General features: G+C 43.7%; 2 protein-coding genes across 4 annotated transcripts in view; one reads left to right on the top strand and one right to left on the bottom strand.

The window, feature by feature from the left end:
* COL4A2 (collagen type IV alpha 2 chain) overlaps positions 1-9,440 on the bottom strand; it is a 144,282-nt gene extending 134,842 nt beyond the window's left edge. For 2 of the 3 annotated variants that reach the window (XM_051615916.1, XM_051615936.1), the window contains exons 1-3: positions 9,351-9,440; positions 8,995-9,098; positions 8,795-8,855 (exon numbers count right to left, since the gene is read on the bottom strand). In XM_051615916.1, coding sequence (XP_051471876.1) covers positions 8,795-8,855; positions 8,995-9,038 — 105 coding nt within the window. In that variant the 5' untranslated portion in view covers positions 9,039-9,098; positions 9,351-9,440. The remainder of the gene's footprint in view (positions 1-8,794; positions 8,856-8,994; positions 9,099-9,350) is intronic. The other variant, XM_051615926.1, reaches the window with a different exon arrangement.
* Positions 9,441-9,564: 124 nt separating this feature from the next.
* COL4A1 (collagen type IV alpha 1 chain) overlaps positions 9,565-27,343 on the top strand; it is a 129,065-nt gene continuing 111,286 nt past the window's right edge. The window contains exon 1 of the mRNA XM_051608259.1: positions 9,565-9,845. Within this exon, the coding sequence (XP_051464219.1) occupies positions 9,783-9,845 (63 nt within the window). The 5' untranslated portion in view covers positions 9,565-9,782. The remainder of the gene's footprint in view (positions 9,846-27,343) is intronic.

Below are 27,343 nucleotides of genomic sequence, written 5' to 3'. Positions count from 1 at the left end.
TGACCAGCTCCGCTCTCTTCCCGGAGGAGCTCCCTGGGGTTTCTGCACATGTGTTCGGGGTGCCATGAGATTCGGAACAGGTGGCTGAACATCAATTACATGGGGTCAGCGAGGCTGCAGCTCAAATGTTAAAAAGGCCTTTCCTCATCTGTTTGCAGCATGCCTGAAGACTGCAAAGGCAGAGCAGCAGAAGCCAACACTGTGCGGAAGACGAAGGACACACGAGCACCATGGGGAAAGCCTGCTAAGCTCTCCCAGTTTCCCATCCCTACTTTAAGAAACTATTCTGCTCCCCATGGCTACAAGGCATAGCAGGCGTGGGGAGGACCTGACCATGGAGACTCCTAGGATACAGGCACTGGATTGTGATTTGTACAGATGCTTGGTTTTGTATTTGGTTTTTTTTGTTTGTTTGTTTTTTTAATTCTTTTTATTATTTTTTTCTATGTGCCTGATGAAGAGCAGGTTTGTTTCCAAGTCTGCATTTCCACAGGAGGCATGCAGTGAGAGGGTCAGCTCCCTGCTGAGCCAGGATCTGTGGCCTCCCGAGGATGGGCAGAAGGGCAGCCACACTGCTCTGCCTGCCGCACTGAGCACTGATGGCTGGCATGTGAGCTCTGGGAGCCACAGTGACATAAACACCCGTGAGATCAGAGCTGAGCTTTGGGACAAGGCTTAAACTCAAGGCAGTTAGTTGTTTTCTAATGACACAAACAAAAAGGAGAAAAAAAACAACAAAATGAAAAACTCCACTTGCAGAACAGCGTAAATGGGAGGGCTTGTGCTGTATCCAAAATATTTCACTTTGCCTGGCATTCCAGTGTTGCACACAGCCTGATTATATAGTCAGAAGGTAATTTTGACCAGCATAGAACTTTTAAAAGCCTTGTGAAAATTAGAGGAAAAGCATAGATGGAATAAAGAATTTATTACTTGGCTCCATTGAAGAGGTGTGGGCATGATCTGCAGCTGAGACCTGCCAAAAATAAGCCAAGCCCTATTTATCTGAATGATCTTTACTTGCTGACTTCAGAAAGCTACTTCAAAATAAAGGTTGGGATCATTTATGAATAAATAGGACACCTGAAATATCCCAGTAACTGCCCATCCCTGGTAACCAATATGATCTAAATGTTCTTCTGATCTTGCATGTCTAAAACAAAAATAGTTGGTAAATTTATGTTGAAATTATTTTTTTTTTGACAAAAAGTCCTTTTTTGACTGCCTATTCAGTCAGAAGAAAAAAAGCCAAACAATGCCACTCCTTCAATTCACACCAAAGGCCCTGAACAATTTGGAAATTCCGTCCTGGCCCTCTGAAAGCATGCACATTTCCTTAATATGTCCACCAAATTTTAAAACTTGCACATCTGCCTTTTCAGCACACGTTTCCTGCCCCTTGGCCTTCCCTGGGTTGTCCGGGCTACACCAGGACCTGCCAAGTCCTCAGGCCCTGCTCCCCATCCCGCCCCGGGGGAACCCCAGGGCTGGCCGGCCAGGCGCTGGGCCAGCTCCTGGTGCAGCTGCGCAGCCTTCCCTCCCAGAGGGGTGTGAAGTGACCTGCGTGGGAAAAAGGCCGTGAGAAGTGGGGCTTCCCCCTTGGCCTGCCAGTGTCTTGGGGTCAGCCGCCCCTGTTGCCTGGCCATGGGCCACCCTGACCTTCACTTGTGGGCCAGTGTCCCAGCCTGGCCTTGGTCTGTCCCCATCCTCATGGCCCTGCCCAGCCCTCCAAGGCTGTGTCTGAGGCTGGTGACCTTCCCTGGACCTGCAGGGTGCTGTAGGGATGTGCCAGGAGGGTGAGGGCCCTGCCCACCTCCCCACCGCAGCCCCCAATGCCCGTCTGCCAGGAGCAGCTGCTGCACTGCTGCTGAGGAAAACAAGACAGCATCTCCTTGTTTCGGGGGTGTACGAACTGAAACGTGTTCAGAAAATGCAGCAGCCTCATGAAACACTGCTAATGGTTGAAGAGGGGGTCTGGTAGAAACACACCAAAGGGAAGGGACGCAATCCAGAGACCCTGACAGGCTTGAGAGGCGGGCCTACGCCAACCTCATGAAGTTCAATAAGGCCAAGTGCAAGGTCCTGCAGCTGGGTCGGGAGCATTTCCATGTGCAATTACAGGCTGAGAGGAGAATGGATTGAGATCAGTCCTGAGGAAAGGAGTTGGGGGTGTTGGTCAATGAGAAGCTCAACGTGAGCTGGGAATGTGTGCTTGCAGCCCAGAAAGTCAACTCTGTCCTGGGATTCATCAAAAGCAGTGTAGCCAACAGGTTGAGAGAGGGGATTCTCCCCCTGTGCTCTGCTCTCCTGATACCCCACCTGGAGTACTGTGTCCACTTCTGGAGTTCCCAACATGGGGACATGTCCCAAGGACATGAAGCTATTGGGATGAGTCCAGAGGAGGGCCACAAAGATGATCAAGAGGGCTGGAGCATCTCTGCTATAAAGACAGGCTGAGAGAGTTGGGGTTGTTCAACATGGAGAAGAGAAGGCTCCAGGAAGACCTCATAGCAGACTTCTAGTATCTGAAGGAGCCTACAGGAAAGCTGGGGATAGACTTTTTACAAGGGCATGTAGTGATAGGATGAGGGGTATACGGCTTTAAACTGGAAGCAGGGAGATGTAGGTTAGACATTAGGAAGAAATTCTTAATTATGAAGGGGGTGAGACGCTGGCACATGTTGCCCAGGGAAATTGTCAGCCCCCTCCCTGGAAGTGTTCAAGGCACTGGTTGGATGGGGCTTTGAACAGCCTGGTGTAGAGGGAGGTGTTCCAGCCCATGGCAGGGGGGGTTTGAACTAGATGATCTTTAAGCTCCCTTATGACCCAAACCATTCCATGATTCTCTGAACTGTGCTGCAAAACTTTGGTTCAGCTGAAGTACATGCAGTTATTCATGAAGATGCAAGTTAGCTTAGGAACTTAGCTGCAAGGGCTTTTTCCTTGCTACACATTCTTTCTAGGGTCTGAAAACAAGGAGCTACCCTTGCACGGTCATGATTCACACCAGCACCTTCAGCTTCCAAATGGACAAAAAAGGGCACGTGAAAATCAACGTCAGTCCTTAGTCACTCAGAAATATTTGCACAATAAAAGTTACATACTTTCACTGCAAGCTGAGTCAACTGCTTCTTTCAACTAGCTGCTGCCATTTTAAAGAAAATAACTGTTGATAAACATCAGGAAATACTGCAAATTTCGCTTTGCTTTTTGTTCCTTAAGAGCAAACGAGGGTACTGCGAATAGCACAACGCATTAGTTTCCTAAGGGAGAAGGGGTGAGAGAAGATAAGCTGCCTTCTTTGGCAGGCAAAGATATCTTAACTCTAAAGTACTAAATTAACTTTGAACTCTCCCAAGATCTTGGATTGGTATAACAGAAGATGAAGAATGTTCCACTCCTTCACCATTTTTTGGCTTGGAAAACGGAAAGCAACTAACTAATTAAGAATAGTCTGGTCTCAAAAAAGAAATTAATTACTACCAAAAAAAATAATCCACTAATACAAATTGTTCTCTAAACTACTGAATTAAAATATCCATAGCAAATGTGCATGCTTATAATATAACTGAACAAGATAAAATGTAGCTTTACAGTGCAGGGCAAGGCAAATCTGTTTGGACTTACAAATAATTTTTTGCACAAAATTAAAAAAATACATGGTAGGTTTAGTACTATAATACATAAAGACTTCCTGTGGTGCAATTGCTACACAATACAACCCAGATGGGCTACTTTAGAAGCTCAAGGAAAAGCAATGCTGAATTTTTGAAACCACTTCAGCTACTTTCAGAGTAAAAATACAAGATCATTTTATTTATTATCTTGTCAGCATTCTTGTCTCCATTATCAACACTTTAACCTCTGAGAAATATGGGAAGCTGACAAAACTTGTCTTTTCTACCAAATGCAGCTTGACTACATGATATGCCATTTCATAACTCAAAAAAAAAAAAAAAAAAATAGAATTACTCCAAACATACGATTGAAGACATTCATTGAGCATGCTTCTGATCTACCCACAGGAAAAAGTGAGTAAAAAAATCTATGTTTGGCTTTGCAACGAGAGATTAAGGAACATGAACACACATGAGAACCTACTCCTTATTGCTAACTCCAGGGAGACACCACACATTGCCTTCGGTGTAACCTGTTCTTGAATAAATAACTTCAATTAGTGTTAGGACTTGGTTGTAAACAAAAAATAGGCTCTCTAATTTAATCCACACAGACATAACAGAAATAGGTCTTAAAGAAACCTTCCTAGGAAGAATGGTTAACTAATAAGAAGCTAGGATGAGTATTGGTTTCATAGGCATAGCAGCAAAAAAAAAAAAAAAAAACCAAGGAAGAATTTGAGGAATAACAGGAGAAAGAGACATTTAAGGAAACTCTCTTACTGCTGAGTGAAACAGACAGCATAAAAGAAAGGACCAGAAATAAAGTACATAAAGCTGTGGACCATGACTGTGTTTCCACACATGCCATACTTGCAATGACTGTGTCAGTTTGACATCCTATGATGCTGACAGGAGGAATCCTGGCTCTGATAAAAGAAAAAACAAAATTCCCATTTGGGCAGCTGTCCTGCTGCCCATCTACAGCATGGTCCACACTGCAACCCTCATCACAGAAACATCATTGCCAGATCAAGGAATGGCTGTCAGTGTTGGTTAAAGTGAGGGCTTTTTTCCTATGTAGCCGAGTGGGTGCCACCTCCTTCACTTGGTACTTTTAATAGTTTTTTAAAGGAGCTGCCCATTCTTCACAGCTCCATGACTGAACATAGAAAGTGTCCTCTTCAAACTACCCTATAATTCTTTCGAGGTTCAAATAAATTTAGAATGTCCCCAAAATGCTGGGTTTTTTTGAAAATAATCATTAGTCCAGTCTTCTTATGGAGCAGCACTCTTACACAAAAGATAAGCCAAACTGTACAGATATTTCAACAGACATAAATAAGCCATGTCTGCCAGAATGGAAATGCCTCAAATGAAGTTGTTCTAAAATAGGACTGTGGTGTTTCTTTTTGGGGGATCTCCTAGGCAGAGCTATTTCTGAAGTAGTGCACAGGTAGGGAGTCTGGTGTTTCCAGGAAGAGACGGATGCACTAAGTAATGTGGTAGAAGAATTCCATACATCAGATTGATGACTCATTCCGTTAACACCTGGGCAGTACCAGTGCACCATTACATGTCCCGTACTGTGATCCTAGTGCGTATGTTCACAGTGGACACGCCCAGCAGGATGGGCTGATGACTCCATCCTGGCTTACTTTCAGCCTGGAAAGCCTGGGTTAACATAAAAAGTTCTCCTGTTTCAAGTTTCCAAATGGAATAAAACAGGACGCATCTGGGAAAACCTGGATGTAAGATAGACACAGAGCATTGACACATTTTAACTCAGAGCATTAACTTAGGCACCTGTGCCAGCAATCTAATTTCACTATAAAGTCGATAGAAAGAAGCACACAGTACTGTTGGCTTTACCCTCTTTTTTTAAGGATTGTTGCTTCTCCCTCTCTGATGCCATTCTGTATAATATATCCCTTATAATGCACTGCTTTGACTCTGCTTTCCTTCTATATAAACCTCTTTAGGCATCTATATAGGTTCTCTTTTTCAACAATTGTGGTCTCTTACTTGTAGTTACTTTTGCAAATGTTAGTCTAACTAAATTTCTCTCAGTTTTCTTTCTTTTATCTGACAATAATTCCCTTCTTTTCTGGGATTCCTCTTCTCCCACCAGAATATAGCTTGGAAAAAAAATCCCAAACAATTTTCATCAGGGGTAGTTTAAAAAAATATACTAAGGGGGCACCAATGAAGTTATCAAATGTTATAAAACTACTTAGGAAGAAGTGTGCTTTGGAAAAGACAAAATAAAAAAAAATATCAGCATTAGTAGGTGATACATTGTCTCAAAAGAAAAAAAAACCAGTAATCCAAGAATTGCATTTTAGATTAAATATTTGCATGGACAGAAGGTAGAAGAAGAAATCTGCAAACTTAGCTAGACTTTGGATAGTTAACACAATTTTATTTAAGCCAGATGAATATTTAAATCTATAATTTAGAGTAGTTCCAAAGTTATTTGGAATTGGCTTCATCCTGGCTCAAACCAGGACAGGCCTATAACATCAGCAGCCAGTATGTGCCAAAGAGTGCTAAGGATAACTGGAGCCTGATCCACTCCATTTGGCTGTCTCTCCTAGTATTTCCATCCAGGGAGTCCTCTTCCTTAGCTCACTTCAAGCCTTCAACCAGCATCCTCTCCTCTTGCCAGAGACACCATTTCTTCTTCCCCACTGCTCAGACATCCTAAACAGCCTCCTCCTTTTTCTACCTCTCACTTCTTTCTTTGCTCAGAAACATCTGTCTCCATAACAGCTAGCAGCAGCCTGCCAGGTAAGATGCCCAGTCAAATCCTCTGAGTTCCCCTCTTTGTCTCTCCCTTCTTCCTGGCTTTCCCCTTCATCTCATTCCAGTTTCTTCCTACGTGCAATTTCACTCATTCAACAATACTTATCTCCAGCAGCTGTAAGTCATTCACATATACACAGCTGTCAAACTCAGCTCCTCTGCTTGTCTCATTATAGGGCAGAACCATGACTTCCAAAATCTGTTCTCGCACACTTTAATAATTCATAGCTTTTTTTTTTTTAATCTAAGCTAATAAACCACTTAATAACACTAGCACATCAACCTGCATAACAAATAGTAGAAGATTCAAAGTGACAAACAGGATTACAATATAAGGAATATGACTCCCAACAACCCAACTTCAATCACTCAGGTGCTGCTGCTTCCCACGTGTCTACTTTGTAACTCTGCAAACCACACTTGACTAGAGCTGTCAACACAAGGCAAAAGCCCAACCCTCCTCCCCCCTCAGCTGCCTGCTTCCAGTCCTGTGCCATCCTAAGTTTCTATGAATACAAACAGTGATCTGATCCAGGCTAAAGTTAGCTCTCACCCCTCTTCTCTTTTGGGGTACTGATTAGTTTAAACAAGTAATCTCCCAATTCAGTTCACCACATGACTACAGAAAGACCTGTGCTGGCTAAGGGAAGGGAGTGGCATATGGAATGCCATATGGAAAATGGGATAAATATTTTGGTGGCAATGCAGATTTAATTTTGCATGGAAACATGACCAAACTTCCTCACTCATTCCTCGGGGTGCTTCATCTCCTGTGCAGCCACCACCTTAGGAACTGTTAAATCAGGGAAATTAGATTTCCAAGGAGGTGAATTTACATTTCCAAGATACTCCAGGAAAATCAGCATGTGGAGATTCAAGCAGCTGTGACCAGACTGAATCCACTAATCCAGGTAGATCAAACAGCTCTTCAGTATACCTCTATGTTAGCACCACAGCCTGCAGTCTACAAGCAAGAATATGCAAGAGAATGAAGCAGCCCGTGCTATACCTAAATCTTAGGTATCATGCTCCACATGCTACAGCCCAACTTCATAAAAAGAAGAGTCATACCAAAAAAGCCACCTTTTCATGTCAACTGATCCCAGTGATTACATCACAGGACCTAAAACACTTCTGTTATCACTGGTTTCCATAGGCCATGGAAATACCATCATCCGTTTAGCAGAATGATGTTTCCATGAAAACATGGCAAAGAAAAGAAGAATGAGACACTCGAGGTCCTTGCTTACATCCCTTCCCATGGGCCTGTGGGTCCCCAGCCTGCCACCTCTCACTCAGCCATGATGTGGAGAGACCAACCAGCCGTACAGACCAACAGGCAAGTTCCATGTGCCAACTGCAGCTGCGCCGCAAAATTACGCGTCCTATCACCTGCTGCAAAAGTCCTAGGGAAATATCCCATTCCTTAATATATTTTGCCATCTTACCACAAAGATGTAACCACAGTCATAAAGAGGGGGTGAAAGTTGCAGAGAGTAGGACTAAAATATGAGTAGGATAGCTTTTGAAAGAATGCAATCAAGGTGCCACTTCCACATGGCCATAAAGCCTTACCCACACTTGGTGGCTGACAAATGCAGCCACAAGCCAAGCCTTGGCAGCCTTTCAGTTTGCAGGATGCAGGCCTGATCCAAAGCCTGCTTGCACTCATGACAGCTTTTCCATTAAATTCACCAAATTTTGTTACAGGAAAATCTTACACTCCCACGTATGTTATCTCCTGCTTCTTTCACATCCTTGGGACAATAATCCCAGAGTTTAGTAACTTCTGGTTACATCAACAACTCAAGCAGATAGCGGCAACCACCAATACAGCATCTAACTTACCAATTTTTGTTTCTGGATTTAACAACTTAGTGTAAACAACAAGTTACATAAAAACATCTCTGATTTGTAAAAATAAGCCACATCTTCAACGTGTCAGTCCTCAGATGAGGTCTGTACATAACTGAAGATACTTCACCTGCAGGTCAACTTCCCGAGGTACTCTCTGGTATCTATAGCACTGCATTTTTGTCCCACCCACCTGTCTCGGTGCGTTTCTTATTAAAATGAAGACGTTCTGGGGCTTGCTTTGCTAGTGCTTTAACAACTCACCCAATCTGAGCGAAAGCCACAATGTAATACTTCAAATGACCTGGCGCTGAAACCTTATGCTTCTCTGCTAAACAACATTTTGTTGAAGACAGCAATTTGTAAGGCTTGCAGAGATTACTTGTTTGTTGTTTCTTTTAATGGAATGATAGATAAGCCATCTGGCAAAGAAAAACGCAGTTCCTCACTTTCAGGTACCAAGGAAACTGCTTTTTCCTCCTCTCTCCTCAGTAAAAGTCGTAAGGCATTTTACTTACAGCATCCACTTTGACGGCTGACAGCACGACTTCCATCAGGATCAGCAGAAGCCCCAGATCCCTGCAGGGAAAGGTGAATAAACACGGTATTTGTTTTCCCCTAGCACAAAACAAGCACGTGAAAAAACTCCGCAGTTAAAGGTGGCAATACGACTTTAAAAAAGTTACTTCCAAAAAGCCTGCCGAGCGGAATTACTTACTGACAAATAAAAGTACGTGCACCGGGAAGCTGCGAGATGTCCATTGTCGCTCCTTCCCTGCCCGGGGGCTCGGCTCACGGCTTCCTCCCGCCGGACGGCCGCCCCTGCAAAGCAGAGAAGAGCCCGCCTGTACCGCCGCTACCCTCGGCGGAGGTCCCCGGGCTTGGCGACGCCGCTGCCGGGGCAGGGACTGGCCCCACCGGCCGGGCCGATCCGAGGTGTCAGGGGTGTCCTGCCCCTCCCGGCCCCGCGCAGAGAGCGGCGTCCCGCCGGCGCGCAGCCACCCGCGGGGGCGCGGACCCCGACGGGCAGAGCGCAGCAGAGCCAGCGCCCCCGGCCCCTTCCCCTGCCCTTACCCCGGCCCCTTCCGCCGCCCGCTCCGCACCGTTGCGCGCCGCGCTGCCGTGCCCTCCCGGGCGGCCGCAGCGGTGTGGGGAGAGGGAGCGGCCCGCCTCCCCCCTCCGCCCGCCCGTCCCCCACCCCCCCAGCCTCCGCTGTCCCGCCACCCACCCGCGGCGGGGAGGAGGAGGAGGAGGAACTGCGGCCGGCGGGGAGAGGGCGAGGTTGCGCCCTCCCAGGGTCCCCGCCCGGGGGGAGGAGAGGGGGCTGCCGCCGCCCATCGGTTACGGCGCGGCGAGTCCCTCGCCCCCGAGGCATTGCAGGCGCCGCGGCAGCCACGGAGGGGAAGAGACGCGCATGTGGGGCCGGCCCCGCGGAGCCCCACACTGAGCCGCCGGCGCCCCGCCGCACAGGGACCGACGGCGCGGCGCGGTGCGGTGCGCGGCAGCATGCGGCTCTGGCTGGGCTTCGGGCTGCTGCTGAGCGCCGAGCTCAGCGCCGTGTCCGCCGCGGTGAGTACGCGGGGGGCGGCTCTCTGGGGCTGCGCGACGGGGCGCCCAGGCGGGACCCTCTCCCGGGGACGGGGCGGATTCCCCATCCTTGTTCTATGCCCCCGCCTGAATTGCGCGGGGCCTTCGCTCTTGGCAAGGTGGAGCAGCCAGGTGGGCTTGGCGGGGATGCCCGGCTGCCCCGCCGCTGCTGCGGCGCTGCGCCCGCTCGCCGGCAACTCCGCGGGCGCGGAGCGGGGCGGCCGGCACCGCGCCTGGGGCTCCGGCCGTGGGCTGGCGGCGGGGGTCCCGGTACCGGGCCCGCCGCGCTCCCACGACTCGGCAATGAGCGCCGCTGGCTGGGGAGGGAATATAAAGCACGCACCCGCTCGGGGCTTAAAAGTAGTAAGTTGTGTCTCCACGGTAAAAATCAAAAATTAAAAAAAGGTGAGCTTTAGTAGGGGGTAGAAAAAACGGGGGCGGAGGGAGAAGCGGTTGGTTGCTTGGACTCGGGAGTGTCGGGCTCGCTGCCTCTGACCCCCACGATGGGCTGGAGACCAGGAAGGATCGTGATGTTAATGGTTAAAGTTCACTGTTGGCACCTTTCCCGATTAAGCCAGATTCAGCCACAGACATTTAAAATCGAAAGTATGCAAGAAGTCTGAAAGTTTTGCTCGGGGAGCTAATTTTATCACTGAGATATTAGCTATCCACTGTCCTTAAGTTAAAGGACTCTCTTTTCTGGAGCTCCTGAAGTGTTTGTACTGTTCCTTCGTCATCTCCAAGTAAAGGGTGGTTGACAGAATAATTTGGAATAGGTCATCCTTTCATGTTTCCTTGGTTTCTTGCCTTTGATTAGGTTGATGCTGGTGGTGAAGTTCAGGAGTGCAGAAAGCTTTAGTAGCCATGGGCAGATGGATTTTTGTCATTCTCTATACAATAAATGTAGGATCTTGTATTAGCAATCTGTAAAGAAAGCACTGGAAAGGGCTGTTTTAAATTCTTTTTCTGCAGTTTCAGGTGAAATTAAGTTCTGTAGTGAATTTTGATATCTCTGTGTGACCGTGGGGACGGTATGTATGCCTGCAGTCAGCTGAAGTAAGAAATGTACTGAACTTCTGATGTCTTATCTGTTGCTGCTGGGCTGATAATATCAGGCATACTGTGACTGCAGTAAAGCACTCGGTGATGCAGCTCTTAAGCAATACATCCATCATGTGGTGTTAAACTGATTAAACTGTATTTCTTTCAGGATATAATTAACTTTAATTAATTAAAATCTCTTGAAGTGAATTATTCACACTTGACTTCTGAATTTGGTATTCCTAGAGGTATAAATATCTACCTGTGAGATATGTTCCCATATTGCACTGTAAAGTGAAGTCATGGGGTTAACCCTGCTTGCCAATCAAAGACAGAAAACTACCTAGGGAAGATGTGCTTATTAAAAGAAGATACACAATGTAGTTGTCAGTTGTACAATTCCAATCTTCTGTAGCAACTTGGAAGAGGCTCTGCTTTAGAAGTGTCCTTTATGTGCCAGATAAATTGTTTTATTAAGACCAAGATCCTTAAAATGTAATCTGGACCTGTTAATCATACTATGAAGTTATCCCCATAATTAACTGTTCTTTCTGTGCTATGCTGATGGCAGACTTTCCTCATCAGTGCCATCAGGAAGCACCAGTATGCTGTGGAAGTTGAGCTCCTTGCACTTTTGTTGCCTTAGATAAACTTTCAGCCGTACATGGGTGGCCTCTCAATCAATTCAGTTCTGTTGGCATTGTCCCCAGCTCCACGCTGTTGCCGGTCACTAGCATCTGCCCAAAAGGCAATGGAGACTGCTGTTGGCTGGCAGCTTACCAGGCCTGGGTGGTGGTTGAGGGGCTGCTCTTTGGAGGCCCTTGAGTAGGGATGATGCCTCTTAATGATTGTGGCTGGGTGGTGTGATCCACTGTACACTTGGGCAGGATCTCTTACTTCTGCATTTGGAGAGCTGTTAGAGCTGGCCCAGCGCTCACATTGTCCTCAGACGAACTCATTTCCACTGTTTACATTAAAAGAGTAAATGGGTTAGCAGAGTACTGTGTGGTAGGCAAGGTTGTGTCCAGTACTGTTTGCAATAGGCTGAATGGAGCAACTGCTTTTCTCCTGCAAAAAAAAAAAGATGCTGATTCTTTCCTTCCCTTCCCTAAAGTAGCTTATATTAGCTAGATTTAAAATAAATACATGTTGTTTGTTCCTCCACAGTATTGTCATGTTCTGAATTTTCCTGTGGCCTTCATCATGGAATTGCTCAGGCTGGAGGCCACCTTGCAGATCATCTACTCCAACCCCCTGCTCAGAGCAGGGCCAGCTGCACCAGGCTACAGAGGGCTGTGTCTAGCTAGGGGCTGACTGTCTCCAAGGATGGAGACTCCACAGCCTCTCTGGGCAACATGTGCCAGTGCTCGGTCACCCTCCCAAGGAAAAAATGTTTCTTCATATGAGCATCGTGGTTGCACTGGGATAACTATCTGAGACTTGAGATGGTGCCTGTGAATGCAAATGTAGCAGGAGCAGTTTGTGCTATATTGGCAGTGGTGATTCAGCAGTGTTACAGGGTTGGTAGAGTGAAAAATTTGTTTTATCACTGACGTATCTGTGGTTAAATATATACAAAGCAACTTGGAAGAACTGCTCTTGCAGAGGCATTTGACTTAGCAAACACAACCTCTAGCCAGCTACTGTCAGGACAGAAAAGGGAGCTCCTCTGTGGCAGCTCCCACAGGATGTAGTATGGCACTATAAAATGCATCCAGATGCAGCACTGGAAGCTCAGTATTTTTTACATCGATCAGTTATAATTAAAATATTAATTATAGCGAATCTGGCCTTTTGTACTGTTCTATGTTCTTCTCAGAGATTAGTTTTCAAATTACAAGGAGAACAGAGTGGAAGACAGGGCAGTAGATTAAGATGTTTCCAGGTCAGGCTGAGAGACTGCTCCCACGAGACGGCTAAAGGAGAGCTTGTTTTGATGGATCTCTGCAGGGGCTCTCATTTCTGACACACTTCAGGCTGCCATTTCCTTTGAAGAAAGTCTGTTTCCTAACATTAGTACTGCTTGGTTGAGAGATGACAATGCCATGGAAATCCCAGCTTCATGTGTTGGTACCTTGTTGATGCCGCTGCGGTGCCAGTCCCTGGGCTTTTGGCAGTGGAGCATGATCTTCTGGCTGCACTTGACCAGGGGGTGAGTCTCCTTCCACACAAGTGAGCTGGCTGCCGTGTGATGCTGGGGGACCGGAGGAGATGCCCTATCCACTGCCACTTGGCAATGGGCTTAGTGGTCTCACCGAGTTCCCAATCCATCTCCTTTCCCGCTTTTTTTAGAGCCAGGCTAGAGCTGAGAGCAAGCTCTATCCAGCTACTGGGAGAAGGCAGGCCAAACCAGAGATAAAAGCATGCATAATTTTTTCCACAAGGGCAGTGCTGAATTGTGCCGTGTGTATGGTGGCAGCTGGGGATGCATTGGTGGGAGGCCAGGAGGTTCCTGTCCCTGGGTAAGACCCGTCTAGGGAGCAGTGCCTTGTCCATGGCTGGGCGGAGAAGGCTCTGCTGTGTTGCCCTCTTGCCTTCCTCGCGTCACTCCTATTTTTAACTTGTATTTGGGGCTGCAGCCTGATTCTAGGCCATAAGCAAAAAACTAAATTGCTTCCAACTAGTCTGATAATTTTTTCTGTTCCCTTTTGCTAAAATCATGGCTTATTGGGATGAATTGGTACAAGGCAGGTAAGCCAAGAACAGATAAAATAAATTACTTGGGCTTTTGGCATGTGGCTGAAGAGAAGTCATATGACTGAGTCTGAATGACTGACAGCACTTCACTTGGGTGTGCTTTTGTTAGTGAAATAAGGCTGGGTTGGGCACCTGCCGTCTGCAGCCAGTCCTGTCTAGTGCTGCTACTGTCTTCCATATTGAGAGACCTGTTCACTAAGGCAATTTGACATCCTTGTCCCTGCATGTCCTCATGGACTTGTCAATACCAAAAACATGTCTAACAAGCCCTGCCAAGTTTTAGTTCAGGATAGAGATATGGTCACTTTTATTCAGAAAATGTGGCCAGGAGAGACCCAGGTGACTTCCAGTAAGTTACGTGCCTCTTGGGCTTCACAGGGAAATGGGGGTCAGTTTTCCCTGCCAAGATATGTGTGGTGTGGGAGGGTCTGAAGACAAGTACAGCACTCCCGTTTCTTCCTGTTGGAGCAAGGTGGCTTGGCAGGAAGGGGTATGAGACCTGGAGCAGCTGGGGATGCACCACAGAGGACAATGAGAGTGTGGGTAGGAAGGTGGCCTTCCAGCCCAAGGTGAAGAGTTCTTGCCAAGGAAGTGGCAGTCTTGTGTTTGTCTGTCCACCCCTAGCAGTGGAGAGTCATTTGGTTGAGATATATATACAGAACAAAATGCATGGGCATATCTGGGAGCAGGGGGGATTGAGCCTGATGACTCCTTGCTCCCAGAAGAACATCCTTGTCCCTGTTGTCCTTCCTGCCTGCTTTCCCTTTCCCTCTTGACAACTTTTCTACAGCATCGCGGCACCGGGTGTCAGAATCAGGAGAGAAGGGCAAGCTGTTTTGGGAACACATACCTGTTTGCTTCCAGCTGTGTTGGAGAACGCAGTCCCTGTACCTCCCTGAGCAGTCAGTCATGACTCATCTCCGTGACCTTCATTCCTGGAGCCAGCTGTTGAGCATCAACACATGCAAGTGCGTTCCTGGACCATCACCCCAAGTAGCACAGATTTTGCTTCTGTGTCTCTGTGTATCGGATCTCTGCAGGACTACTGTGGTGTGTCATAGCAACTCCTCCACTGGGTGTATATAATCCTGAGATATAATTAGGTTATACAATGCCTGGGTTTATGGTGGATGTATATACTGTCAGCTGCCTTGATCGTGTAAATAAATGCAGGATAGCTGCTGCAGGCAGCTAAGACAATTGTTTAGAAATGTCAGAGAGCATCTCTAGGGATAGGCTTATGAATATTGTTCTTTTTATAGAACTAGACTAAACAAAGGAAGATTCAACAGCTCAACATGAGAATAAATTGACTTACTTCATCAGTGTTTCACAGTTACATAGTGCTCCCTTCCCAGAATTTCTATTGACTTTCCCATCACAAAGGCCCTGAACACCTTGCAAAATTTGGTCAAAGGGAAGAGATTGGGCATGGGCTATGGAATACCAACCTGTGCCTCTAGAGGGGGGTTGGAGGTGTGAAGTACTGCTGCAATTTAAAGATGTTTGTGGGAAGACACATTTTTGATCTGCTGGGTTGTGAGTGGCTGGAATTATTCTTGGTGCTTTAATACATCAGAAAAGTATGTGGCATTAGCCCTCCAAGAGTCTTTATATAGCAGTATCTTGGACAGTGTGGAAGTAAAGTACAGAACACATTAAAACATTGTCAGTATCTAAATTACTATCATTATGCTATCCTAATCTGAGGTGACTTGCAGTAAAGGGCAAATGTGTTCATCTTAAAGAAGAACGTGTAAGTAGAAAATATAAAAAACCCCTACACTCTGAGAGATAATCTGTATCTCTGACAAACAGAAACATCAAAAGGATCATTGAAGATTTCTTAAAAAAATGAGTCCATGTTATCTTTAAGTTCCTATTTGGTATTAAGAAAAATAGAAGTATTTAATTAAGCAGGTTTCAGTAAATGTTTCAAAGACTAAAAAAAGATGACTGTTTAACCTTCCTTTGTCTCTGAGATACTCTCTTCCAGAGAGAGGAGCTTGGATAAGCTTTCTAAATTGAAAAAAATGTACAGTAGTGTGTATTTAGAAGCACTGCTCTGTTCTACTCTGAATTAAGTTATTACCACTTTGATTGATCCAATAGCTTAAATATGTATTTCTTAGGAAACCTGTTAAATTGGGCCCACTTCCATTGTATTTCCAAGGTGGGCAAAGGACATTGTAAGCCTTAAGTTTGTATTAACTCTTCTTAGCCTAGGTGAATCTGTGTAGGTGGTAGGAAATACCCCTTTTTCTCTCTGATTTGCCAGGTTATCAAGTGTTACTTCTGGGTTCCAGTGAGAGCTGTAGTCCTGCTTTTATATATCCATGCTGGGGTGTTACAGCAGTGTCAGTGCGGTTCTGGTGCAAGGTGCTGCAGCGTGGGAGCAGGTGGCAGGTGCCCTGGGACCCTGGGAGCTGGCAGCTGGGAATGTGCTCGGGTGGAGATGAGTCAGCCTGGCCTCACAGCCCGCAAAAATCTCTTCCTTTTTTTTTTTTTTTTTTTTTTTTGGCCGGGATTGCCTTACAGTAACATTAAAAAAAAAAACAAAAGACATGGCTAGAGATGAAATGAAGGAAACCAGAGAACAGTTGGAAAAAGATGGGTTTCTTTTGGTTTATTTTTTCTGATGTTACCTTCATGTAGCATATCAAAAGGATGCTGTCCTCAAACATGTTCCAAAATAAATGTGGTAAGATTTTCCAACTTTGTGCCAGCCTAATTAATCGAAAGTGTAACCATGTTTTTAGCAAAGTTATTCAGCTACTTTTGTGGAATTTGATGTAGTTTGGGTTGGTTTTTTTTTGGGTGGAGCAAAGAGAAGTACTAAACATCCTCTGTTCCTCTCCTTTCCTCTGCGTTTTCTCTCTGTGTGCACTCCTGCTGCCTTCACCTTTACTGGTGCTGGCAAAGAGCCTTTTGCAGGGACTGAGGAAGGGTGTGCATCTTCAAAAGAACAATGTAAAGGACTAAACACAAAGTGCTGTCAAGTGTGCAGAGTAAACAAATCGCAAAGTAATAATTATCTTTCATCTTTTCGTGGCTTTCATCCACTAGTAGCAAATGACAGAGACAGCATTTTGACATGAAGGTATTCCAGATGGCTAGGAGGGAACTGGTGGAAGAAATTACCAAAGTTATAAAATAAACACAACAATTAGATTAATACACAAAGATTAGTAGGAAGAACTAGAATATTGTAACTAAACCCCTAATGAGTTAGGTCTTTTGTGTTCAGTAGAGGTAGAGTCTTTTACACGTTAAGCATGAGACAAACGATCCATTAGCCTGTCTGTAGATAGCATTGTATACCTTAAAGAACATTTGAAATGCTGCAGCTGGGAAGCAGAAATAAGATTTTAGGTAAAGTTTGTCACCCCAGTGGAGAACCCTGTCCAGCTGTTCGAGTGAGAGCAGAGGAGATGTGCTGAAGAGCTTGATTTTGCAGATACTGTGAGACATGATGAAATCCCGAGTCACTTCTAGATGCCGAACTTCTAAAAAGGTGCCAGAAGTCTGGTCATGTTCCCTAGTATTTGCTAGAAGGAAATTACTGGGGCAACAAAGATGGTTGGGGGATTGGAGCATCCCTCTTATGAGTAAAGGCTGAGAGAGCTGGCACTCTTCAGCCTGGAGAAGAGAAGGCTGAGGGGAGACCTTATTAATGCCTAAAATATATAAAGGGTGGGTGTGAGGAGGATGGAACCAGACTCTTTTCATTAGTTCCTGGTGACAGGACAAGGGGCAATGGGAACATAAGAAGTTCTATTTAAATATGAGAAAAAACTCCTTTACTATTAGGGTGACAAAGCACTGGAACAGGCTGCCCAGGGAGGTTGTGGAGTCTCCTTCTCTGGAGACATTCAGAGCCCACCTGGATGCAGTCCTGAGTAATGTGCTCTATGCCATCCTGCTTTAGTTGGGGAGCTGGACTAGATGATCTCTGGAGGTCCCTTCCAACTCTGACCATTCTGTGATTCTGTGACTTGAGGTAACTACCATTGAGGCAACTACTACCTTTAAAAATCAATGTCCAGCCTTTTATTGCCCGTATTTGTCTCAGCTGCTGTGGGATTTATAATCTCTTTGGCCACATGAGAGCTCTGTGGTTTCACCATAATGGTCAACCTTCCTCCTAGCCAAGGTGCCCGGTCCTACATCTTCTGTACATGAAAGTGTTGTCTTAACACTGGCGCATAAACTTGGAAGAATGTTTCTTAATGGTTTTGGGGGTGAAAGTATTCTAGTTCATCAATATAGCTGGTGCCATTCTTATGTAAGCATTAATTCTATAGATATTAGTGTTGGAAATGCGAAGTGAAGTATATCATGTTTCATGCAAATAATCACTAACTTAGGGGAAAATGTATTGTTTTATTGGCTGGTTCTATTTTGTCTATTTTAATACATAATTTATGGGGTCCTTAATTTAGGATACAGATACCAGAATGAGAAAGGCTTTTTTTTTTTTTTTTTTTTTTTAATGCCATGACAAATGTTTCAGTTGTAGCTAAGGGACAGAACAAGTTAGCCCATTTTTCACTGGATAGCTATGTGCTGACTGGATATTGTAAGTCGTTTGGTCTTATTAGTCCAGTTATTTATCTAGTGGAAGAAAATTTGTTTTCTAGTCTACTGAATACTTCTATTGAAATACTTGATAATCTAAAGGCATTGAAATAAATCCTAAGATTCTAATGAAACCCAAATAAGGCTGAAAAATTACACTGCTATGGCTGTAAAAAGTTAGAACAAAGGTTTGAAGAAAAAATTGGTGCATTAATGGTTTGTATTCATAGTGCACATATTAAGGGAAAAATCAGCTAAGTGGGGGTAGACTCAGACATTCCAGGAATTTTCGTATTGTACTTGAAGCTCTGTCCCTTTTATGGCAATGGTAAGTCAGCTATCTACTAGCAGAATAAAAAAAGATAAATTCTGGCTGCCATAAAGCCAAGATGCATGTGCAAGCAGTATTCAGGGCCAAAACTCAGAAGATTTTTAGCAGTAAATACACGTTTTTTTAACAGTAAGCAATAACAGGCAAGGAAGACTGAAACTACATGAATACTTGTACTATGACAGTTTTGCTTGAGGAAATGAGGTTTGTTGTTGTTTGTTTTTTTTTTACTGAAACTATCTTATTAATTTTTCTTTAGCTGAAATCTTGACTGGGCTATATCTTTTTTAAGAACATCTGTATTTTTTGAGTCAACATGGAAATATTTCTAGAAAACCAGACTAAGAAGAGGTATAAATGAAAGTGAAGTAAAGAAAAAAGCTTAACATTATCCTAGGAAGTCTGTGTTTTTATTCTTTTTGTTTGTTTGCTTGTTTGAAATGGAACAGTGATTCTGAGGAGTCAAGGCTGCATGACTGATCCCAAGGGGCTGGAGTAGAAACCAGGGCAAGAAACATTCCAGAAGACAGGGATTAGAAGAGATTGTCAGAAACTGGTACTGCAAAAAGAAAAAGTCAGGAAAGTGGGAAAGGACTAAGAGGTAGAACCCTGCACTTTGTTGTGATTATAGCTGGAGAACAACTGTGAGAGCTGGTTCTGGCTCATGGCTCCTGCCACCAGTTGCAGGGGCTTCCCAGCTGGCAGTCCTAGGCTGGAAAAGGTTGTTCTTCTGATGGATACTGTTAAGTTCCAGCTGGGGAAAGACTCAGACATGGGTTCTGGTGATGTTAATTCTTATGTAGTGTAATCCTACTGTCTGTGACTTTCTACTGCTATTTTAAAACTTACTTCCCAGTATGGACCTTGGTGATACAGCAAATGTTCCAGTGCCTAAAGACTTTGGGTTAAATAACATTTCAGCTCATGCCTTTGAGAATGCCAAAATAGTGGTTCAAATCATGCAGAAAAACAAATCCATCTTCCTGGGGACATGCCTTTGAAAATGTGCTCTTATTCACACTGCTCAGACAAACAGAGGGTGCTGATTTTTGATGCATTTTCCAGGAATGATGTGCTTGGTTGGGACAGTGCTTGCAGTCTTGAATGGACTGGATGTGTCATAAGCATAGAGAAGCTTTGAATGGTAACCCCCTGAGACACACAAGCAAGGAACTGCCATCCTTGCAGTGATTCTAGCTCACTGCCCTCTGCCCTGTCAGGTGCAGAGTCCTTTCCTGGAAGATGCTAATGATTTCAGCTTCCATTTAATTCATTTTTACACTAGTTGAAGGTGCTAAGGATGTGGAAGGATTTGTCCTAGAGCATCAAGGATACCAAAGAAGATGAGAGTAACAGGGTAAACCCAGAAAACTGCATAGGTCAAAAAGGAGGGAGATTGGTTTGTGAGGATGTTTCTGTGTGCTGTTTATTATAAGACTCTTCTTAGAGCTTTCACATAATATCCACAAAGGAACCAGCCTGGGGTCAGGTGCAAATACAGGCTGGGGGCAGAATGGCTAGAGATCAGCCCTGAGGAAAAGCAAAGTGCCCTTGCAGCCCAGAGGGCCAGCCTCATCTGTGGCTGCATCAGAAGAAGTGAGGCCAGCAGGGCAAGGAAGGTGATTCTGCCCCTCTACTCTTGCTCTGGAGAGGCCACACCTGGAGTATTGTGTACAGCTCTGGAGCCTTCATCACAGGAAAGGCATGGAGCTGTTGGAGAGGGTCTATAGAAGGGTCATGAAGAGGATCAAAGGGCTGGAGCACCTCTGCTATGAAGATAGGCTGAGAGAGTTGAGGCTGTTCAGCCTGGAGAAGAGAAGGCTCTGAGGAGACCTTATAGTGGCCTTCCAGTACCTGAAGGGGCTACAGGAAAGCTGGGGAGGGGCTCTTCACTAGAGAGGGCAATGGTAGGACAAAGGGTAATGGTTTTAAACTGAGAGAGGGAAGGTTTAGGTTAGACATCAGGAAAAAAATTCTTCACCATGAGGGTAGTAAGGTGCTGGAATAGCCTGTCCAGGGTGGTAGTGGAAGCCCCCTCCCTGGAGGTGTTTAAGGCCAGGTTGGATGAGGCTTTCAGCAACCTGGTCTAGTGTGAGGTGTCCTTGCTCATAGCAGGGAGGTTGGAACCTGATGATTTAAGGTCCCTTCCAACCTTAACTATTCTATATTTCTATGATAGCAAGTGATTGCCTTACACTCATTTATGTCACCACAATCTTTACAAAAGTCACATACACATCTACTAAAAGGTTTTTTTTCTAAACACCGTCCTTGCTTTCAGAAGCACTTTCTCGCTGGTACCACAGGAACTGCTGGGGCTGGAATGGGCTTGGCAATGTGAGAGCAAAGGGAGAAGGTCTGTCGATCCTGCAGATACAGTGTTTCTAGATGTTGCCAGGCTCATAGAAAGTAAAACTGCACAAAACACGGGATATTATTCAAGACTAACTGAACCTATGTTAAGGCCTGAGCTGTCATCTACACGATCCCTGTGCAGCTTGGAATGAAAGCCAGCATATTATGATTTTGGTAGAGTTTGCAAATTACCATTTCTATGCACAATTTTTGTTACACAATGTGAGACACATCTGTGTATTGACAGATGTAACCCTGGTCTCCATTTCAGCAGAAAACATTTTAAATTTCTTTAATGTCAATATATCAATATATTTTAATAAGTAGTCTCCTGTTGGTTAAAATTAAATAGGATCATTTTAGCTAATAAAAGAGAACAGCACACAGAAGTCAATGCAGTGCCAAAACAGTCCATGTACTGAGTATCTGTCTTCTGTTGAACTCAGGTTTATTTTAGCTGGGCTGTCACCCTGTACCATAGGACCCATAAGCGTTTCTTTGTTTTTGTAAATCCCCACTCATTATCATAGATTAAAGTCTGAACATTTCATGAACAAAATGCGGAAAGTTCTGCATTTTCCTCCTTGTGTTTGCTCAGATGCATGCCATCATTGCAACAGTAATGGGCGATTACACGGAACGGGTTTGCACATGGTGCAGTGTGTATCTATATTGTGCAAAAGAAATGTATAAAATTGATTGATATGGGAAGGTGCATATGTGATTATGTCATGTCTTGTGGTTTTTTTGGTAACGCCCCTACGTTTCTGATGTGGTTCAGCTGTCTAGAAAATTATTCACAGTTCTAAATCTGAAGGTACATAAATCATATGTAATCAGTCATGAAGACAGAATGAGTTCTCTGCAAAGTTGCTCATATTATTGGATCAAGCATTGGAACAGGCTGCCCAGGGAAGTGGTTGGGTCACCATCCCTGGAGGTATTTAGAAGATGTGTAGATAAGACACTTAGGGACATGGTTTAGTGATGTACCTGGCAGTGTTAGGTTTACAGTTGGACTCAATGTTCTTAAAGGTCTTTATTAACCCAAATTATTCTAAGTTTTGCTGAAAATAATTTTCCGTTGTGATGTGCTTAAAATATGAGACTCTTATATGAGTTTTTCTATACCTGAAGACAACTAATGAATTTCTGGAATGTTAGGTAAAATGTAAAGCTTGGATACAAGATCACTACTTAAAATTGAATTTTTAAGAGTGCATGTCAAGGGATCTGTTTCTTGTCACTATTGTTGGCTGTGTTAGAAAGTGTGAAGGGCAGAATTCCTGTGCTTAGATTTCTAGTATTAAGTAGAAACTGCCACAAAAGCATTTTTAAAATCGGAATCACACCATGCTAAAGGCAGAATTATAATTGTACCTTCATAATTAACCAATCTCATAGTTGTCACTGGTGGTGAGCAGTGATCTGTGTGTTACCTTTGGTACCAATTATGAATCTAACAGCTCAATATCAAGTGAGAGAATTTCTAGGAATTAGCCATTTGACTGAATTTTGGTGCTGATGCTTTAAAATCTGACTGGCTGCAGGAATTTAGTGACCCACTAAGTGTAAAACTGGGTCTGCTATGGAGAAGCCTGAGCTTACACAGGTATCTGCTTCCTTAGATTAGGAAGCAGGGGAGGGATAGGACTGTAAAAGAGTCAAGGGACTTTGCACATTGAGGTGAAATACTGAGATACCAGCTGGGTGGAGAAATAATTTCTAAGCACATTGGCTGGGTAAGACCAACAGCCACAGTTGGATGTCTCCCCATGCCTTCCTATGTGTGCTCTGCTTCCTGTGGGATGGGCGGCCTTTCAGTCTTCTCCTTACAGCTTCTTTACTGTGGGATATGAAAAAGATGTATGAACATTTTTCCCCCTGTGTATTGCCTCCTACGCACAAAGCCTTGCGAGTGAATTGGCACCATTTGCCTTTTGTTGGCTGCCAGCACCTGTGTTTTGAAGCAGAATTGTGGCTGAGGCTTGAGCTGGCCTCCTGCAGGACCAGCAGCAGCACCCACCACCATTCGTCCCATGGGAGAGGCAGAGGAGCGCAGATCACCTGGCAGGCTGTGCAACCCAAGTAGACACTTTGTGGTTACACTTGATTCCCATCAGCCTGAGGATGACCTGCAGGGATCCCAGATCCTTGGCCTATCCCACCAGAACCGCAGGGGTTTGATCTCCAGCAGAGCCTGAGGTGGTAGCACTGCTCCATCCTTGCTGACCTGTTGAAGCTGACCTCTCCAGCTGACTGCAGAAGGGAGCAAGAGCAGTGCCTGTTACATCCCCTTCAAAACCTACAGGCAGTGAGAAATGGGAGGGAACAAGCTGTAAAAAGGACAGAAAATGTCAGTAAGATCTATGTGTCTTTTCTTACTGTTAGGGAGTTCCAGCAATTTGTTTAGGACGTAAGAAATTACTTCTGTCACTGAAGAATTATTACCCACAGAGAAGCACACTAGTGGTTTTGGTCAGCAGATTAAAAATGAGTTTAGTCAGCTTGGTTGACTGAGGGTTATTTGATATTAACAGATTTACAGAGCGAAAAAAAGAGGCTGGTCAGATGTCTTGTGTCTGTGTTCCTCCCTTCAACCAGTGTTACCCTGTTCTCTAGACTGAAAGTCCATTGTCATACCTGTAACCACTTAATTTTTTTCACATTTGTTTCAATGTTGGGACTTAGTGATGATGGGCTGGTAGCTTCCTAAAAACTTAGTGACTTAAATATAATGGAACACATGAAAATATATGCTAATGCGTAATGTCAGGAAGCCATTAAAAGCTTCTGGATGTGTTGACAGGTGAGAAACTACCTGGGAGTAGTGATGAAGGTAAATTAGCAAGGGAAGAATACCTCTAGGCTAAGTCATCAAAGAGAGTTTTTAAAAAATAGTAGACATTAACAAAGAGGCATCTTCCAAAATGTTATCAGTAGAGTACAAGACAACTTTTTCTCCAGGGTTTGGTTTATTATTTCCCATAGTTAAGTGAACCCTTCAAACTAGCTTCTAAGACTGTGGATGTATTTCTTGGTACCTGTTTTTCTCCTCATTATAACTCTTTTAACAGTGGAAAGGAGACAGACTACTGGGTAGAATCTTCTGGTAGTCTTTTAACCAGACGTTTTTTCAGGAAAGAGGGACTGAGAATGGAAGGTTGTCTGAAACTCATAGTTTTGCAGCTGTGCCCAGCTGGTGTGTTGTTTCTTTTTTAAGGACTACTGACAGCTGGTACAGATTTCAGCCTCTAGAGCCCCTGAGAAATGGAGAAATACATGTATTTTGGAGAAAAAGCAGCCCCAAATGTTTAGGAATAAAAGGTGACTTACTTTTTTGGCTTTGTTTCTTTTTCCAGCCCTTTTCAAGAAATACTGTAAAGGAAAACTTTGGAGAAAAAAATCAAAAGAAATGTACATTATGTATTTTTGTCTCAGGCAGTAAAATAATCACTAGGGTAATGATAGAAATATTACTGCTGTACTTTTATTTATCAAAATTCTTTCTAAAATTATAAATAGTTTGAATGAACAACTTCATTTTGGAACCTGCAGTATCAGCCCAACTGTGGTCTATTATTCTCAGTCCTGTGCAAAGTACACTGCCATGTCTATACATTGGCATACTGTGTTTCTTGACAAAGATTTTTTTTTTTACCAGAAGCATTTCCTTTTTATTATAGACTGAAGTACCTGAAATACTGATTTTTGTTTATGAGTTAATGAATGGACACAGTATATTACATGTAATATTCAGAAGTATTTTATAATTCACTTAATGCAAACATATCTCGCACTGCTCGCTCCTTTTAACACTGAGAGATTTATTATACATAATGTAGATAAAGCCTCATTTTAGTAAAGTTATCTGTTGCAGATAATTTTTTCTGCTCTCTCCTCATTGCCTTTTATTTTTCTTCAGGAGAAGTGTCATACTCCCCTGTCCTCTCTCCCTTATGCCTTTAAAAATGTGGGCAGCTCTCACATCTAAAGCTGGACCATGTGTCTAGATGGAATCAAGGAAGAATAACATGTTCCAATTATTTTTTTTCCCCTTGCCACTGAATTTGGCATAGCCTAGATTCTGACTCTATGGTAAAAATAAAGTGTTTTCTTGTTTTCTCTTCTTTCAGAATAAATGATGAACTTCCTCACTGTGCAGTCTAAGGTTTCATTTTTCCAGTTTTGTTTGTTCTGTGGCGTGTTCATCAGACCTTTTTAGATATGAAGCTATGGACATTGTGTCTTGTCTAAGGGTAGAGTGTCTGTTTCAGAGATAAATCTCTAATGTTGCCTCTGGACATGCACTGCCATGCCACAAACTCCTGGAGGGCTGTTGTTGGTTTTTTTTTGTCTGAAGGATTGTTGCACCTCCAGTGGTTCCCCTCCCTTTGCACATCCATCTACTCCCTCAGCTACAAGCAGAATTGCAAACACGTGCAGGTACTGCAGCCTGAAGTGATGGATCTGGAATATTTTTAATGAACTTGTCCTAGAGTAGCTTTCTTGATACCCTTCTTTCTCCTTTTTCATTTGGTGTATGCAAGGAAATCTTCTCCATGAGCAGCTCTGGCTGGCTGCTTAGATACCCTGATTGAGCAGAGAGCTACATAAAGCTGATCAACTGTTTATCTGGTTCCTGTCCTAGCGTATGGTCAGTTTATTGCTGATCTGGTGGGCTGAGGGAGAAGTTGCAGGCAGTATTCAGTCCAGCTGCAGGTGAACGTGGCTGGCTGCACACATGGGAGCAGAAATCCAGGCCCTGTTTTGCCACAGGCTGCTTTGGCAGCCCTAGGCAGCATTTTTTATTTTTAGCTTCCCTGTGTCTCCTTTTCCCAACAGTGAAGTAAGGACAACAAAACTTCCTGATCTTCAAAGCAGGATATAAGTCAGTTGTTTGATATTCCATGATAGGGATTATGCAAAACCTAGAAGTATATAAATAAAATTAATTTGATCAAGAGTGAAGGTTAGTTTTTCAGTTTCAGGAACAAAAGCAGTGTGCATGTCCCAAAATCAGGCAGCTCATGCACAGCCCTTCACATGTACCTCTGCATTGTCTAGCTGTTCAATATATTGGCCCTTTCTGTTGTCATTTTTAAATGTCTCTACAGTAACCACAGAGACAAAAACTTTAAATAAGGAGGCTAAGTATCAAAATGGGATAAAGATGGATGATCAAGGGGAATTTTTTCAGAAAGTTCAGGGTAGTGCACCAGATTAGCTGGGGATTTCCATCTGAAGCTTTTATTTTGGCTACTTCTTCATTACCTGCTGTGAGAACAGAATTGTTCCTAACTTTAACTGCAGTATATTTAAAAGCCTGTCTTCTAAATTGTTTCTTTTTAGGACCCCAAACCAGAATTTTATTATTATTTTTTCCCTACAAGAAAAGACAAGTATTCACAGAATTATTGGAATGAGTAAAGGTGATGGATATGAATTTTGATATCCAGTGTAGAAGAAGAAAATGAAAGTAATTGGACAGAATAGCTTTAAACCCATATGCTTCATGATGCCTGCCAGTTTGTCCATGGAAAAAACAGCCGAAGTATCTATTTTAAATTTATTTTAATGATTTAAAAAGTCTTTTGGAAATGGAAATTTTAACTTATTTATTTATTTATTTATTTATTTATTTCCCAGTTTCTTTAACATGAAATTCCTTTCCAGTGAAAGAAGGGAAATGAAGTTCATGAATAAAGGAGGGCTTGCCAACAGATTATAAACTTTGGATTGTTATAAATATCTATTAAAAGTTCAATGTCATAATGTGAGAGATTACCTGCTCTCCTCTTCCTCGACTGCTAATTTAAAGTGAGGGGGACTGATTTAATTTTTTACGATTCATTTCACAGAGTTGGACAAGATAGAGAATCTGGGCTGTTCTCAGCTGGATAGTGAACAGTAGAGCTATTCTTTTGGTCCAAAAACCCTGACCTCGTAGGGAAAAGTGATCCAACTGCTTCCAAAATAGGCACATCTGTATACTGTAGTACTTTGTCTCTGAGGGATACTAGATGTATGCTCCAAAAGCTGAAGTACTGGTGAGATAAATTTAGAGTTACCGAATAAAAGACGTGAAACTACACCTCATCCCAAAAATGTTAGGCAACCCTATGAATTTTTTATTTAAACAAGTTATATCATTCTATTTCAAGAAGTATGGCAGGTACTGAAATAGAGAAATGCAAAACAAGCTTCTTGTCAGTTTGCTTTGCTCTGTTTTCCCCTTGAGAGTGCAATGTGATTGAAACATTCAGAAGAAACACTGAAATTTATACATGGCTGAAGTGAGGGATGGATGTGATTTTACTATTATAAGCACTATTTTCTTGCTTGTAGGCAATTTTCTTTGTTGAGTTAAGAACAAGAGAACTTGCTGATGTCAGCTTCTTAGCCCAGTAATACCAGGTAGCAGTGAAGAACCAATTGGTGGGGAAATAGATTTGCTGCTTTTCCTAAAAGAGTGATA

The sequence above is a fragment of the Apus apus genome, chromosome 1, assembly GCF_020740795.1.
Source record: "Apus apus isolate bApuApu2 chromosome 1, bApuApu2.pri.cur, whole genome shotgun sequence".
Lineage (NCBI taxonomy): Eukaryota > Metazoa > Chordata > Aves > Apodiformes > Apodidae > Apus > Apus apus.
Note: the sequence above shows the minus strand (reverse complement) of the source record. Positions and strands in the feature narration are given on the sequence as shown.